This window comes from Pristis pectinata, chromosome 26 (assembly GCF_009764475.1).
Source record: "Pristis pectinata isolate sPriPec2 chromosome 26, sPriPec2.1.pri, whole genome shotgun sequence".
NCBI classification, from domain to species: Eukaryota; Metazoa; Chordata; class Chondrichthyes; order Rhinopristiformes; family Pristidae; genus Pristis; species Pristis pectinata.
Window position 1 is genome coordinate 23,915,393 of NC_067430.1, and position 17,150 is coordinate 23,932,542.

Below are 17,150 nucleotides of genomic sequence, written 5' to 3' on the forward strand. Positions count from 1 at the left end.
TTCTTCTCATCTTTACGTTGAATGGCTGACTCCTTACTTTGAGAACATGACTTGTGGTTCCAGATACCCAAGCCAGGGGAAATCTTCTTGCCAGTTGCACCCTGTCAATCCATATATTAACTTTATGTTTTAATAGATATCCTGTCATTCTTCCGAACTCTGGAGAATATAGGCCCCGTCTGCTTAATCTCCTCTCAACGAACAACTCTGCCATCCCACGAACCGATTTTGTGAACCCTCATTTCTGTCCCTTTATCACAAATATATCTTTCCTTAGGGACGGAGACCAGACCTGTGCACAATATTCCAGGTACAATTTCACCATAGCCCTATATAACTGCAGTATGACATCTTCAGTCTTGTACTCAAATCTTCTTGCAATAAAGGCCAACGTACCATTCGCCTTCCTAAATGCTTGCACATTAACTTCTAGTGATTCATATTCAAGGACACTGAGGCCCTTCTGAACATCATCACCTGTTTTAAAAAAAAATCTCTGCTGCCAAGGTGGATGTCTTCATATTTCTTCCACATTCTATTCAATCTGCTATGTCTTCACCCATTCATTTAATCTGCCTTTATCACATGAAGCTCTTCCACATCTTCCTCGTTACCTCACTGTATAATCAGCAAACCTGGATACAGTGCTCTTGATGTCGTCCTCAAAATCGCTGATATAAACTATGAGCAACCCCTGTGGCACCCCACTACTCTCAGCCTCCCAAATGACCGACTGTTTCTCTGTTTTCTGACCATTAACCAATCCTTATCCACAACAGTATTTTACTCCTATTCCCATATGTTGTAACTTAGCTTAATTGTGTGGCACCTCGTCAATGGCCTTCTCAGACTCCAAATACATCACATCTATTGGCTCTCAACTATACCAGCTCGATACAATCTTAAACAGCTTTAACAAACATGATTTTCTTTTCACAAATCCATATCACCTCTGCCCAACTCTGTTATTATTTTCTGGGTGCCTTTCCCCAATAATAAATGTTACCACTTCCTTCATATTAGATTCCAGCATTCCCCTACTCCAGAAAATATCTAAAGATAATCAATAAGTAAATAATGGTAATAACACCAAGCAAAATTCTGCTGCTGTTCTTCAGTAAAGTGCCTTTGGATCTTTTACGTCCACCTCACTTTCACCTCATTCATTAGCACCTGCACCAGTCCAACACTTCCCCAGTGTTCACCTCAACTTCTGTGCTTGACCCCGGAGTAGGACTTGAACTCACGACTTTTATCCAGAGTCTGTTGGGTGCTGCCAGTTGAGCCTCAGTTTGTGTGACCCAAAGCTGGCACAGCACAGGGGGAAGAGCGAGTGGGGAAATTGAGGCTCTCTGGGTTGGATTCTCACTTCGTGAGCCTAGGATCAAAACTGACCCAGGGTGATGAGTGTGGAGGCATGGTGTTGACTGCAGCTGACAGCAACAAATGGCCTTAATTCAACTCTCCTTTGGAGTAGTGTGGAGAATGGGAAGCTGTCTATTGGGAGAGTTGGTTTGTTATTGGGGTAGTGTAGAGTGATATTTATCCTTATTAGTTGCTCACCTTGGTGACTCAGGAGAAAGTGTTCTCTTCCTCAACATTAGCACCCTGTATCTGGCTGAGCAGAGGGAAGGGAGAGGAAAACAAATCAACCTGGGAAAGGTTCATTTATTAAAATGGCTCAGATTCTTTTGTTTTATTGTCAGAAAGATTTCCATTTCTTAAGCTGCACATTGGCTGCACAATTTTTATATAGCCAATGAGATCCTTTTGAGGTGTTTACAATTTAGGAAATGGTGCAGAAATATGAAAAGCAGGTAAAGCTAATGAAAGCACTATTTACCAGTGTTGTGTGGAACACTTGCTGGATTTCGTGAGATATTGTGTTATTGCACTTCCCGTGGGATATTATGATTTAAAAGCAGCACAGCCTACAGTTGATATTTATGAGGAATCAGCCTCTATTTACTCTATGACTCTGTAGGTTTAGAGGGATATGGGCCAAACACCGGCAAATGGGACTAGCTTGGCTCGGCAACTTGGTCAGCATGGATGAGTTGGGCCAAAGGGCCTGGTTTCTGTGCTGTACTATGACTCAAAATCTGACTCCAAGCCAGCATTTTAGAAAGAACATAGAAAACGCACACGTACACACACATCTAGGAACACTACACTGTCAGAAAGAAAGCAGAAAATGTGGGGCGAAGCTTCACAGGTTAGGTAAGCCACTGTGGAGAGAGAAGCACATTAATGTTCTGGCTCAACGACCTTTCATTGTTTCGTTGATGCTGGCTGACCAGCTGAGTATTCTGAGTATTTTCTGTTTTATTTCAGATTTCCAGTAGCTTGCTTTCTGTGCTGCGGAGATGCTGATTCTCAAAGTCTCCCTTCCCCCACCCCCTCAAGTAGAAGTGGGTTCACAGTGTGCACATGGTGGGAAAGCTTTCCTCCCAGGGATTGTGTATTGGTTTATTCTGCTCTGATACCAGCATCAAAAACCCGAGTTTTGGAAACACTCAGCAGGTCTGACAGCATCTGTGGAAAGAGAAACAGTTAAGGTTTCAGGAAGAAGACCCTTCGTCACAACTGGGAAAGAGAGAAAGGTTGCAGAGAAGATGGATGGACATCTATGGTAGGGTGAGGCCAGGGTTGCCGTGGGAATAAAGTTGTCGAGGTCATTAAGATGATGGGTTAATGTGGCAGTTAGAGAGTGAGAATACAAACATAAGAGTGTAAAAGGTTGTGAATGCGGGGTGCTAGGGCATGCCTGTAAGTCAGGCTGTGCTGATGGAGAGAAAAAAAATGAGTCAGTAACACAGATGGATGACTTCCGGCAGGAATAGCCAATTGCGATACGAACAGGGAAAACAAGTTACAGAAGTAGATCCTGAGTCCATAAGGCTGCAGTGTGGCCAGACAGAACATGAGGTGTTCATCAAGTTCATGTTGGGCCTTGTTTTGACAGTGCAGGAGGACACAGGCAGATAGGTCAGAGTGGCCGAGGGAAGCAGAATCTGCATCTTCTGTGGGAATGCAAACTGGAAGAAACTGAGTGGAAGACTTTCTATAGTAGGGGCTAATTTAACACCTTGTGCAAACAAGTTAATAGTGTTCAGCAATCCCCAATAAAGCATCGCAATGTAAATCTAGGCCTGTGCATAAGAAGTATCATAATACACTGTTAACAATCTCCCAAAGTCACAGTTCATTAAGTACTTTAGTAATGTGGTCACAATTGGAAATGGGGGCAGCCAATTTGTGCACAGCAAGTTCCTGCAAATAGAAATGAGGTAATGCTTCGATGATTAATTGTTTTTTCCAATGCTGCCTGAGGGACGTTGGGGAGGATGTCACGGAGAATTCTCTGGTCTTCCTTACCACTGGGTGTTTTATGATTTCCTACAAGGGAGGATGACATTTCATCTGAAAGATGCCAGAGTAGTTCTGGCAGGAAGGAATTTACTGGAATGCTTCCAGGGATGAGGGAAATCAGCCATAAAGTTAGAATGGAGAAGCTGGGGTTGTTCTTGCAGTAAAGAAGATGGAGAGGGGATTTTTTGGACAAGATTGTGACTGATTTAAATAGGATAAAGAGAGGAAAGCAGTTCCCATTGGTGAATGATTCAAGGACCGAGAAAAGAAATGTAAAAACCTGGACAGAAGACACAGGGAAGCTGAGAGAGGAAAAAAAATATATAGAGTCGTTATAACCTGGAACTCGCTGTCTGCAGAGCCGGTAGATATGGTGTCAATCAGGGAACTGAAAAGACACTTGGGAGAGAATAATGTTCTGGGTTACAGCGAAAGAGCAGGGCGAGGAACTAATGGGATTGCTCCACCAGGAGTTAGTATAAACTTGATAGGCTGAATGGCCTCCTGTGCCATAGTAAGTCTATGATTCTACCTTTGACAATACACCAGCTCTTCATTACTGCCACAGGGAGTGGCAGTACAGATTATGTGGGGATTGAACCCTCAACTAATGGTGAGGCAATTTCACAGCTTCCGGTGGTTCAAAAGTGCGTCCTCATCTCATGAGGGAAATACTGAGGGAAGTCATTAAAGAAGCAGGAATGTTACAGAGGGAGAACATCAGAAGTCTGCCCATCGTCTGGGAAAAGCCGAGATTTGCTCCTGATGCACATTTTGTTTAATATGCATAGAAAATTGCGGAACGCTGCGTCCCTGAATTCAATTTATAGTCCAGCAATTGAAACAATTGGTATGTCCCTCTGGGGTCAGGTGGTGAGCACAAAATTAATTGGGATCCATTTGAGGTCTTGTCATATTCTTTATTATCTTTTTACATGCTCTTTATTTAAAGTCCTCATTCCCCAGTGCACATATTTCTGACACTGACCTTTCTGCCTCACAGGGCAACAAAGTGATAGCATAATTGATCTGAATCCCCAAAAATTAATATTAATTACTGGCTCAAAGGTCAGCACAGTGGGGTAGCAGGGAGTGTGGCGACTTCACTGTTCCAGTGACCTGGGTTCAATCCTGACTTCCGACATTGTCTGTGCAGAGTTTGCATGTTCTCCCTGGGGTCCCACCAGGTGCTCCAGTGTCCTCCCATGTTCCAAATATGTGCAGGTTGGCAGGTCAATTGCCCCGATAATGTTGGTAGAATCTGGGAATGTGGGGAGAATAAAAATGAGATTAATGTAAAATTAGTGCAAGTGGGTTCTCAATGGTCAGCACAGACTTGGTGGGCCAAAGGGCCTGGTTCCATGCTGTATATCTATGACCCTCTGAATTTTATTTTGAGCGTGGAAAATCAATTCACTCTGTTATTGGCTGATGCTTTGGAAATTTGAGGAGGGAAAATATAAGCGAATGATCAATTTGTTTAGCACAATGTAATCCTTCTGTGTTACTGGACAGTCAAAACTAATTTCAGCTGCGGAATACTGCGAGTGAATTACTGGTCTAGGGAACTTGGAGTAGGTTTGTGCTGGGTCTGTGTGTGTGCGTGTGAGAGAGAGAGACAGACAGAGAACTTATTAGCATGCCCTCTGTTTCAATTAATATCCAGCTAAAGCCAGATGCGAGAAGTAGGTCAGTCCTGAGATGCAGAGCCACTGAACATGAAACAATTTCAGTACGGAACAACTTGTGCAGAACCTAGGACATAGCAAAAGATTCCAAAGCAATTTACAAAGAGGAACCGAGCATTGAGGGAAAGTTTGAGCGTGTTTTGATGGACCAATTAATAACCCATTTAAAGGCAGTGCTGATGTAACAGTTACATGATTGAATGAACTGGAATCTCAACATGAGCAACACAATCCCAACAAGTGGTTTCTGAAATCATCCCTAGACTGGGGTTTTGAGAAGGCTGCGGCAGTGGGTGACCATGTCAATGTTGTTTTACTTTATAAACTGCTTCACATTAAAGTGAAAGATTGAGGGTAACACCTGTGCTATTTCTGGTAGATACACACATGAGGGAGTGACAAAACAATAGTGGGTTTGGAGGCTAATTTGCTTTGTGTAATCCAGCCATTAACCGATGTCCTGCTTTAGTGTCAGCTGTATTATGGTGGATTTGGAGGAGTCTATATATAGGTAAAGTAGATTACCTTCAAAGTTAACAGTGTTTCATCAACACATTACAAACACTAAAATGCAGAGCTGGCTGGTAGGGATACGGCAATTTAAAACTGTAGCAGGTCATCATAAAGCCCACCATGGACTGGTGAGGGTTTGTCTTTGTGTCTGCATATGTGCCCAGTGCTGGTGGGAGAGTTGGGGGAGGCAGACGGCGTGGAGGGGAAGAGTTCCACTCCAATTGTGTGGCCTTCTCTACCCAACAGAGTGGCCCAGCTTTGTATCAGCAATGGACTCCTGTGGTTGATGAGGCCTGGTCAACAACAGAGGGTCCATGTTGACAGCTGCAGAAATCACTGGGAATACCTGGAGGGCAAGTAGCTGAGAGCACTGGATACAGCAAATGCTCTGGGACAAGACAACACCCCAGTTGTAGTGCTGATGATGTGCATTCCAGAGCTCACCATGTGTCTTTGCCAGCTGTTCCAGTACCGTTACCACATTGGCATCTACCTAACAAAGTGGAAAATTACCTATGTCCATCCTAGTCCCAAAGATAAGACAAATCTAGTCTGGTCAATTACCACCCAACTAGTCTACCTTCAATCTTTAGCAGGGTGATGTAGGGTCCCATTTGACAGTGCTATCAATTGCCACTTACTCACCATTAATCTGCTCCCTGACGTTAAGTTTGGGTTTTGTAAGGGTCGCTCAGTTCTAGACCTCATCGCAACCTTGGTCCACATGTGAACCCAGAGCAGAATTTCAGAGGCGAGCTGAGAGTGACTGACCTTGACATCAAGGCAGCATTAGATTGAGAATGGCATTCAGAAACCCTGGCAAACCTGAAGTCAATAGGCATCAAAGGGTTGGGGTCATGCCCCTCACAAAGGAAGGAAGGTGTGGCTGTTGGAGGTCAATCGTACCAGCCTCAGGACATCACTGCAGGAGTTCCTCAGGGAAGTGTCCTGGGCCCATCCATCTTCAACTGCTTCATCAATGACCTCCTTTCCATCACGAGGTCAGAAGTGGGGGTGTTGGCTGATGACTGTACAATTCCATTTGCAATTCCTCCATAACTGAAGCAGCCTGTGCCTGCATGCAGGAAGACCAAGACAACGTTCAGATATGAGCTAAGTGGCAAGTAACATTCGTGTTACTCAAGTACCAGACAATGACCATCTCCATCTCAAGCACCCACCCTTTGCACTCAGTGGCATTATAAGCACTGAGTCTCTCATTATTAGCATTCTGCTCCATCATTGACTAGAAACTAAACATGAGCCAGTAACATGGATATGGTGGGAAGAGAAGGTTAGAGGCTGTGTATTCTGTGACCAGTGACTCACTTCTTGACACCACTGAATATTTCCACTTTTTACAAGGCACACATCAGAAGTGTGAAGGAATATGCTCCATTTGCATGCACGAGTGCTGCTGCACCATTCAGGATAAAGCAGCCTGTTTGATAGGAATCCCATCCTCCACCCAAAGCATCCAGTCCCTCTGCCATAAGCAAGTGCACTAAGATTACTCACCTAAACTACACTGACAGCACCTCCCAAACCCATGAACTCTACCGCAAGGAGGACAAGAGTTTCAGGCATATGAGAATATCACTAACTCTGTTCCCCTTCAAGCCACACCCCATCCAAACTTGGAAATATAATTGCCATTCCTTCATCATTGTTGGGTCAAAATCCTGGAACTCTTTACCCAATAGAACCGTGGGAGAACCTTCACCAGGAGGACTGTTTCAGTTCAAGAAGGCACTCACCTTCTCAAGGCTAGTAAGGGAAGCAGGATAAATGCTGGTCTTGCCAGTAACACCCAGATGCTGAAAAATGAATAAATAAAACCAATTAGGCTATTGCAGCCTAAATACACCTAAAACTGCACTGGCTTGGTTGCCGTTTAGGTTTCCGAGAATGTTTATTTGAATAATTACACATAAAAGTTTCCTCATCAGTCAGTGCTACTGGACAGCATTTTAGAATGTAGTAATTTTCTATCCATTAGGAAGTATTTTGTGATGTGCTTAATAGTGATAAACTGGTGCCCTTTTATAAAAGAAAGCTAAAAAGGTGTTTATTACCAAAAAGAAGTATTTTTAATGAGGACCTCCTATTCCCCCATCTGTGAGTATTCTGAATTAAAATCACTAAAAAATACTTTGATAATGTTCCCACTTGGTCAGTTCCTTCAATAAATTAAAAATTTTAGACATTAAAATACCCTTAAAGCACATCTACTCATTCCTATGTGCCCAAGAAAATGAATGCAGTTTGGAGGCAATTGGTGAAATTTCAAAATGTTGACGGGGGGCTGGTGGTGAGGCCATGGTAACGGTGGCCTGAGTGACCAGTTTGTGGACAGAGTCTTTTGGTTCTTTAATAAAATCCTTTCCAATGTTTCCATTTGGGAAGAGATGAGACACTGCAAATTATTCTTGATGCTGTTGGGTGTAAATTGCCACAATGTGGGTTGAACAGTGCTGTGGGTGTGGGACCAATAATCATGCAGAATATCCAAACTGATCTTGTGCAGGATAAAGTAGAAAATTTTGAAAAGTTGATATGATCGGGCAGTATCTGGGGAGAGAGAAACAGAATTAAAGTTTCAGGATGATGACCTCTAATCAGAAGTAGTGATCCTGACCTCCAGTGCTGTCTGTGTGGAGCTTGCACGTTCTCCCTGTGACCACGTGGATTTCTTCTGGGTGCTCCAGGTTCTCCCCCACATCCCTAAGACATGCAGGGTGGTAGGTTAATTGGCCATTGTAAATTGCCCCTAGTGTGTAGGTGAGTGGTAGAATCTGGGGGAGCTGATGGGAACCTGGGGAGAACAGGTTATGGTGAAAACTAGATTGCTCTGAGAGTTGGCGTTGACTTGAAGGGCCAAATGGCCTCTTGTGTTATTAAAAAATATGAAAAAAATGGTTTTAAGTTGCAGAGAAAGAGATGGGGTGGAGGGAACAAAAGGGAAGACCTCTGATAGGCTGAAAGGCAGGAAAGATGGAATGATGCAAATGAAGGAGAGTTATTAAGGCTTGTGCAGAACAGAAGGTACGTTTAGGGAAGTGTAAGTAGGAGAAGACAAAGAACAAAGATGCTGCAGACACTGGAATGGTTGTTTACCTGAAATTGTTGAGTCCAGTCACTGTGCCCAGTCTTAAGACAAAGTGTTAGTCCTTGAGCATGCATGGGGCTTCATTTGGAACAGTAGCTTCTGTGGGCCTGTTGGACAGAGGAGGGGGAGAGTTCCACTATGTCAGTCTCTGCAGACCCCGAAGGTGAAGGGATCACGTGCTAATTCCCAAATGCTAAACCATCACACTTGACACTTGCATTGGCTGAGTAGATCATGAGTCAATAGTAAGGAGGTGTTCAACGAGTTTGGTTGGATTTACAAACATGCAAAGGCAGGAAAAGACACTCATTCATCCAACTTATTCCACGGATTTCTGATGCCTTGTGCATTCACTCAAAACCAGGAGATCCAGGGAAAAAGCAGCCAAAAACCCATGCCAATTTGGGAGGAAGTATTCTTGGAAATTCCATTTCACTCCCAAAGATAATTAAAACTAATTTTGACCTTAATAATTTTATGCTGCATTTAGTGTAAGCTGGTCTCTGTCCCAGATTGAAACAGCTCCAATTTTCCCTTAAAAGAATTCTGCAGAATTACCATCCACCTCAGGTTCTTGAAGCTCCTTCTAGAGGTTTGACCCTGCCTTGGAAAAAGTCTATTTCTTGATTTCTACCTTACACTTGGCATTGTATACATTAGAAATTGTGACCCTGGGTGCTTGCTGACTACTTAATCAAAACAAAATGTTATCTCAACCAGAATCCCTTCTCTTCAAGTCTATATACTCCTATTCTCTTAGTCCAGCATGTTAACTAAGGTTCTGCAGATTTCTGTACACACTTTCTGAAGCCTCAATATCATCCACAAAGTGCAGTGGCCACGCATTTTAACTGAAGTGTTGTGTAACCATTCTGGAAAGAATCTGAGGTACTGATGGATTTATTTTTCCCACAATTTCTGCAGGACAAAGACAGCTCTGGGGCTACAGTTCTGCACCTCTCATCGTGGTTTGGGCATCACAGTATCACAGAGTGGTTATTGAAAGGTGGGGGCAGTGACCCAAAAGCAGCTACAGATACCGGAGCCCTTCCCGTGCACTACGCTGCAGCCAAAGGTGACCTTCCATCGCTCCGACTGCTGCTTGGACAATGTCCCAAGTAAGTAATGGAAGGATCCAGATGGGCTGAGGATAATTGCTTGCTGCACTGCGGTTGAATCAAAACCTTGGTTACAGTATCTGCACAGTTCACTTTCTGTTTCTGAGGTGAGCCAAGTCTGGTCAAGTATAACTACAAGTATAACCTTGCAATGTGAGATCCGTTCAAATCCTAGTTGTCCTATTAAAGATTAAAAGTGGAGAACAAAGCAGTAACATTGATTTTTGGACACCATTGAATGAAGGAATAAGGGAATCAGGAGGGAGAAAGAACTTGAGAGAGGGGATCCATTGAAACATAAAATATTCTTACTGGACGTGACAGGATAGATGAAAGGATGGTGTTTCCCTCAAGTGGAGAATCTGGAACCAGGGGTCATAGACTCATAATAAAGGTTTGGTCTTTCACGACGGAGATAAGGAATGTCACCCTCCAGAGGATCGTAAATCTTTGGAATTCTCTACCCAAGAGGGCTGTGGAAGCTCAGCTAATGAGTACATTCAAGATCGAGGAGTTGGTACCAGGACCAATGATTTTCTTAATATAGATTAATGACATGAACATGCATTCAAATAAAGAGCCTTCCATTTTACCTTTTCACCATTTTTCCTTGCTCTGTTTGTGTGGTCTATGCTACCCTGCGGTATTGCCTTGTCCTTAACTTTCTATATTTCTCCTCACTTGAACCTTCCTCTCCACTTCCCACCCAACTCCCCACCTATTTAAAGCTATATCCACAGCCCTTATTTTTAGATTCAGTGGGATGTTTGTTGCAGCCCAATTCAAGAGAAGCCCTTCCCACCAGTACACCTTTCTCTTTCCCCAGTACTGGAGTCAGTGTCCCATGCACTGAAACCCATTTTTCCCACGAAAGTCTTTGGGCCATGCGTGCAACTCTCTGATTCCTTTGACCCGATGCCAATTACCTGTGGTTTGGGTGGTAATCCAGAGATTATTACTTCTATGGTTCTGCTTCACAATTTGGAGTCTAACTGCTCATTCCTTCAGCAGAACTTTCTTAAATCTTATCCACGTCATAGGTTCTGCGCTGTGTAACTCAGTTACTCTATGACATTATCTGCTCTGCTTTGCCTGTCTTCATTTCATTTATTTAATTCCTTAAATACAAAACTATACTGTTGCCCTTGATTCCGTGAAGTCCAAATTCCATGGATACTGCATTCAGTTGGCACCGCATGGATTTGATTTTATGCGTGAGCGAGACAGGAGGTGTGTGTGTGTGCGCGTGCGCGCATTCAGAGAATTGTCAGAATGTGCATGTGAGAGAGGGGATTATCAGCTGGTGTGCATGTGTGTGTGAAAGAAGACCATCACAGACATAGGAAGAGGAGTAGGCCATATGACCCCTTAAACCTGCTCTAATGGCTAATCTAATATTTGTCCTCAACTGCATTTTGCTGCCTGATCCCTATAATGCTTGGTTTCCCTGTCCACCAAGAACCTACCTCAGACTCAAGGATACTCAATGACTCGGCAAGTAGATCCTTCCTTCGATGAGGAAGGGGGAGGACTGTTTGTGTGCCTGTGTGTTCATGTGTCTGAGAGGGAGAGAATTTGTTGTCAGAGGGCGCATGTGTGAGGGGCAGAGGATGTAGGAGAGAGTACATTGGTGGAATGTTTGTGTGAAATGCTGAGCTGGAAAATTCCAGCTGTCAACAAGCACTCTTGTTGCCCTCTGCTTTGCTAATAATGAAAACAAAATAATTCACCAACTCACAAGTGACACCAGCCTGTTATTTTTTCTTTGCTGCACTGAATTCTTTATGTGGCCTGATCAGCTAGGCTTGAGGATTTTACAGGAATCCCCAAAGTACGGCAAAACCTTGCAGTAAACATCATTTGATTTAAATATTGATTATATATGGTGTCTGTACAAATTGGTCCTGGCTCACTGATCTGCTCCTTCTGGATGAGGACTGATTTCCTTCTCCTTTCTAGATTATTTTTCTTGTGGAAAGATTAGGTTCTCACCCAGTGAGACACAGAGAGAATGCTTCCTGTTTTTTTGTTCTCCTGTCTGGACTCCTGAGGGATTTTGATGAAGGTTCTCCAACCTCCTGGTTAGATTTTGGCAAAACTCCCAGAGATTGCCCAGCCCTGTCTCTCCAGGGTTTCCACTGATGTTACTAAGGGTGATAAGGAGAATCCTTTGGGAGATTAACGATGAATGTGTCTGTAACACATTAACAAATACCTTGAGCTTCAGGTGTCTTTCCTTGCATTTCAAAGATCCCTTCCTTAGTCACTCCATTGACATCAGATGAAGAAAGAAAGCCCAAAATCATGGAATGACTCCCTTCATCTGTGGACTTGTACTTGGGAGTTGATTTGGAAGGCAAATCCTTGTGGGGGGGGGGGGGGGTAGAAATAAATTAATACAATTCTTCATCATGGAGGTGGCTTCATGGTGCACAAGACCAGTGCTGTACAATGAGAAGGCTGCTCTGGCTGTCAGAAGAACTTTTAAAACAAGGCCCCATCTAGCTTTAAGAGATCATATGACATTATTTTGAAAAAGAGCAAGTGACTTCTCTCTTGTTTTAGCCAATACCAATCCCTTAACCAAGATCACAAAAACAGGCGATCCGATGATCATTGTATTATTGTTTGTGGGAGCTTTCTGTGCACAAATTCAGCTGACTCTTTTCCTGCATCACAAAGGTGGTTCAATGACTGATTTTTTTAAAACAATATCCCAATTTCATGGAAGTTCCTTTTTATTATCCCTTTCTCCTAATCTGGGTCAAATTACTGGATCTCATTGCAATTTAGCCCAGTTTATTATTAATTCCAAGCACTCCAAAGACCAATGTTCCATGGGGTTATCACATGGATTTTTGAATGCGATAATTTTGCAGTGTGTTTCTCAAGGTGCACTGAGTCTATCTTTGGGTCCTGCCATGCAACACCCTACCTTATTGGTATTGGTTTATTATTGTCACTTGTACTGAGGTACAGTGAAAAACTTGTCTTGCATACCGATCGTACAGATCAATTCATTACACAGTGCGGTTGCATTGTGTTAGTACAGAGTGCATTGATGTCTTTAACTGAAAGTAACTTCTAAGCTTTTGTATCGGGAAGGAAAGAGTCAATGATGTTGTTACAATAGGAACCAAATGGTATTGTCAGTTACTGTTGGGCATCAGTGTTCCCACTGTTGCACTCCACTGCCAATCAATCTGCTTTCAGTGGCTGCCGAGCATTTGTGGTGCGGAGTGATAACATTGGTCCTTTTGTTCATCCTTTGGTTATGTAAATTGCTTGATGCTTCGACAGTGAAGGGGCTGCTTGAGCAAATGAGAAATTCAGCTTTCTCACCAAACCAGGATCGAATGTTAACAGTTGAATGAGGATTATTTCACGTCAGTCTGTCGACCCTCATAATACACAGAAGTGTAGCTGTTTGAAATACTGTAGCAGTTAAAACATCTTTTTATCAACTTTCATTTTGACCCCAGCTTGTATCTTCATGTCAGCATTGACTTGGTGTGTGGCCATCTCAAGGTTGTGGGTTCAAGTTCTAATCCAGAGACTGGAGCACAAAGATAAGATAAGGTATCTTTATTAGTCACATGTACAGTGAAACACACAGTGAAATGCATCTTTTGCATAGAGTGTTCTGGGGGCAGCCTGCAAGTGTTGCCACACTTCCAGCACCAACATAGCGTGCCCACAACTTCCTAACCCGTATGTCTTTGGAATGTGGGAGGAAATCAGAGCACCTGGAGGAAACCCATGCAGACACGGGGAAAACATACAAATTCCTTACAGAAAGCGGCCAGAATTGAACCGGGGTCACTGGCGCTGTAAAGCATTATGCTAACCGCTACACCACTGTGCCTGCCCTTCTACACTACTGTGCCTGCCCAGTGCAGTGCTTGGGAGTGCTGTCTTGTCTTCTGGATGAGCTATAAGAACAAGAATTTTATGGACACGGTAATTTTATCGACTCACGGTAGCTTTATGCTTGGTTTGGGATTCTGGTGTTCCTAGTGATACTATTGGATCCCCTATATTGGATTACAGCGGAGAGCATCTGCCAGTTTAAGCCACTTTTAGATATTCATTAACCCTTTTACAGCTCTTCTGAAATAGCACTATCATGTTAAAATCTCATTGAGCCATAGTAAAATCCTAAATACAGCACCATGGCACAGCTAATAGACTGCTGCCTCTCAGCTCTGGTGACCCGCATTCACTCCTGACCTCTGTTGCTCTCTGTGTGGGGTTTGCACACTGTCCACGTACGTTTCCTCCAGGTACTCCAGATTCCTTCCAACTCCATAGATGTGGGGATTGGTAGGTTAGTTGACCTCTGTAAATTGCCCCTATTGTGTAGGTGAGTGGTAGAACCTGGGGGAGTTGATGGGAATGAGGGGACAATAAAATGGGACCGGTGTAGGATTGGGGTCCAAATTGATGCTTGATGGTTGGCACGGACTTGGGCTGAAGGGCCTGTTTCTGTACTCTATGACCATCTATAACTCAAGTCCCAATCAGAGCTGACTGTAGCTCAGTTAGAACTGGGGACTAAGACCCAGGGTTGTGGACAAGAAAATCCAACAGGGTGTCTGCAAATTGCTATCCAAAGTGGACAGATGCTAGGTGAGACTGTTCTCAGATGGGGGTACAATATGTGACTGTACCAAATGACCTATCCAAATCCATACTAGAGTTACTATTCCTCTTGGTTGGATGGGTTTGGGAACTCAGCTGCATAAACTATTAAAACTTATCAGAACCTCAGCATGTCCCAAAGCATTTTTTGATTCTTACTTAAGTGCAGCACCTGTTGAGATGAGAACAGTAGCAGCCAATTTGCTAACAAGTTCCTGGACACAGCAATGTTACAAACAACAAGTCAAGTCCTTTCAAATCTCTGTGAAGCAAGAAGAATGAAAGTCATAGGATTAACAGCACACTTGTTAAGGCTAAAAATGACAAACTTCCAGTTTCAGTTGCAAGCAAGGTCATTGGTTCTTGGGCTTCACAACAGAATCAAATGGGTTTGCACATTACAATCTGCATTATTATATCAGTATTCCTGTGGTTAAATTACTGGCCTATTAACTCCAAGGCCTGGAATAATAATGTGAGTTCAAATCCCACCAGGCTCTTCATGAAATTTAAATTCACTTATAAATAATCTTTTGTTCATCCAAAGTAAATAGAAGGAATATTTGCATAGTTCATCAATAACATGCAGCAAGTTTTAAGGTATGCATGTTCTACATTATTCTCTCAAGGTATCAGCATGGACTTGATGGCTGAACAGCCTCATTCTATGGTGTAACAATTCTATGGTTCTTTTGATATTTGGTTCGATCACAATAAACCACCTGCTCTGATTTTATATGAAAACATCTCATGTGAAAAGTGCAGCTCAAAACCACAGTGGAATAGTCTGCTGGTGAGCACGGTGAATCAGGGAACAGATAGATTACTGAAGCAACTAAGAGTGGTGGGGATTTTGTACCAAAGCAGTAGGCAGAATAAAGTACTTGTCTCAAAGACCCACAATACTAGATGAATAAAATGATCCTTTTACAACACTTTTGTGAATAAACCCTCGAGCAGTTCAGCTGATATAATAAGGCTTGAGATTTCTGGAATTATTTCAATTCACTACTGGTGAAGCTTATTTAGCTTAATCTTGCTTTTGTGTCCCTCCCCCAACTCAAAGAATTTAGATTAATTATTCAATGATCAGTTATTTCTGCTCCTTCGAGCAGCTGTGATGGGACAGCTTCAGTTACTGGGTCTGGAAACCTGAGTGGGGCATCTCTCTCTCTGCCTTGTGTTTACCAAAAGTTGTGCAAACAAGTGTGTGATCACATTAATTCACTTGGCACCATTTAAGTTCATGCGGTGAACATGTTAGGAGTTAATTAAAACGTATCAAAGTGCCCGAGCTGGGTTTGGAGATCATTTGGCAGTACATCACAAGCAAAACTTATTTAAGTTGCACTTATTACTAAATAGGCCCAAATGGTGATTGCCTTTTGATTGTATAATGGTGAGATTGTGAATATTGTGCATTCTACTTTGGATGATTAAGATAGTTGAATCTATAAGATAGCAAGCTGGGTGTCACTAATGTTGGCTCTTTAACAATTATTTAGGCTAGCTGCAGGTTTGAAACTCTTGGATAAAACATCTTACATGTCGTATTGTTTGCTGAAGTGGCTGTGGTAAAGACCCCCGCATCACGACCGAACCTTCCACCCCACCCTCTGCCAACTTTCAAACTGTCCCTGACTACCCCACCTCATTTGGTGACTTTTGAAAGTCTCTGAGCAGCTGCAAGCTGCCCATCTCCCACTCACTCTTCAGGTCTGCCGTATAACACAGTGAAAATTGTGAAGTTAGAACCTATTTGTGTCAAAGGATGTTGTTTAAAAGTAAGTGAGGGCATGAAACAGTGTCCACTCAGTGGAACACCAGACTTACAGCTGTTAATAAGTGTCAGTATAGATGAATTGTCAGAGACCCCATCTTTCAATAAGGCATAAAACTGAGACACATTTTGTACTGCTGGCAGCTACCATAATAGAAGACCTAGGAGGAAAGAGAAGAAAAAACAAAAGAGTATGAGTGTGCTTTATGACCATTCAGGTTTACTCTGCCATTCAACTGATCATGAATGAGCATTCACATCAACTCCACATTCCTGATCTATTTTCAAATCTCTGGATCTCAGAAATCTATTAATCACAGCCTTGAACGCACTCAATGATGGGGTAGCCACAGCTAGAAAGAATTCCAAACAATCTTAACTCCCTGAAAAATGTTGCCCTTATTTGCCCTAAGTGGGTAAACATACTGTATATCCCCAGAATATGACCCCAAGTTATCAATTCTTCATCTTGCATTTGCCTCTTTGTGTGCACGCAAAAATCTGTTGTACCATCTTGTGAAGAAGACATGGGAACCCCTTATGTACATTGGTCAATATTTCTCCCTCAAATAACCAGCAAAAACCGGGCAAACAACATTTCTGCTTCCCCGCTTTGTGTAAGACCTTGCAAAGTGGACGCCAAGTTTACTGACATTACAGTGACAGCATTTCAGACTGTAATTAATCTGGTGTCCTGCCAACATGATAGGTCCTGTATCAATACTGGCTCTTCCTTCCTGCTGCATTCATCAATGGTCAAATGAAAATCCCCGGGGTGACAGGTGCCAACACAGCAGATTAACATTTCCCTATTCAATAAATTGACCCCTCTGCTTCCATTGATAACATTTAAGTAGCAGTAATTCCACAGTGTTATCAGAAATTGTAATAATAACTATTCAGCATCGTAAAGGAATACAAAACCACCA

At 42.8% G+C, this 17,150-nt stretch overlaps 1 protein-coding gene across 1 annotated transcript in view; it reads left to right on the top strand.

Annotated features, from left to right (window-relative positions):
- Window positions 1–17,150, top strand: part of espn (espin) — a 126,105-nt gene that overhangs the window by 3,134 nt on the left and 105,821 nt on the right. Inside the window, exon 2 of the mRNA XM_052039432.1 lies at window positions 9,607–9,800. Coding sequence (XP_051895392.1) covers window positions 9,607–9,800 — 194 coding nt within the window. The remainder of the gene's footprint in view (window positions 1–9,606; window positions 9,801–17,150) is intronic.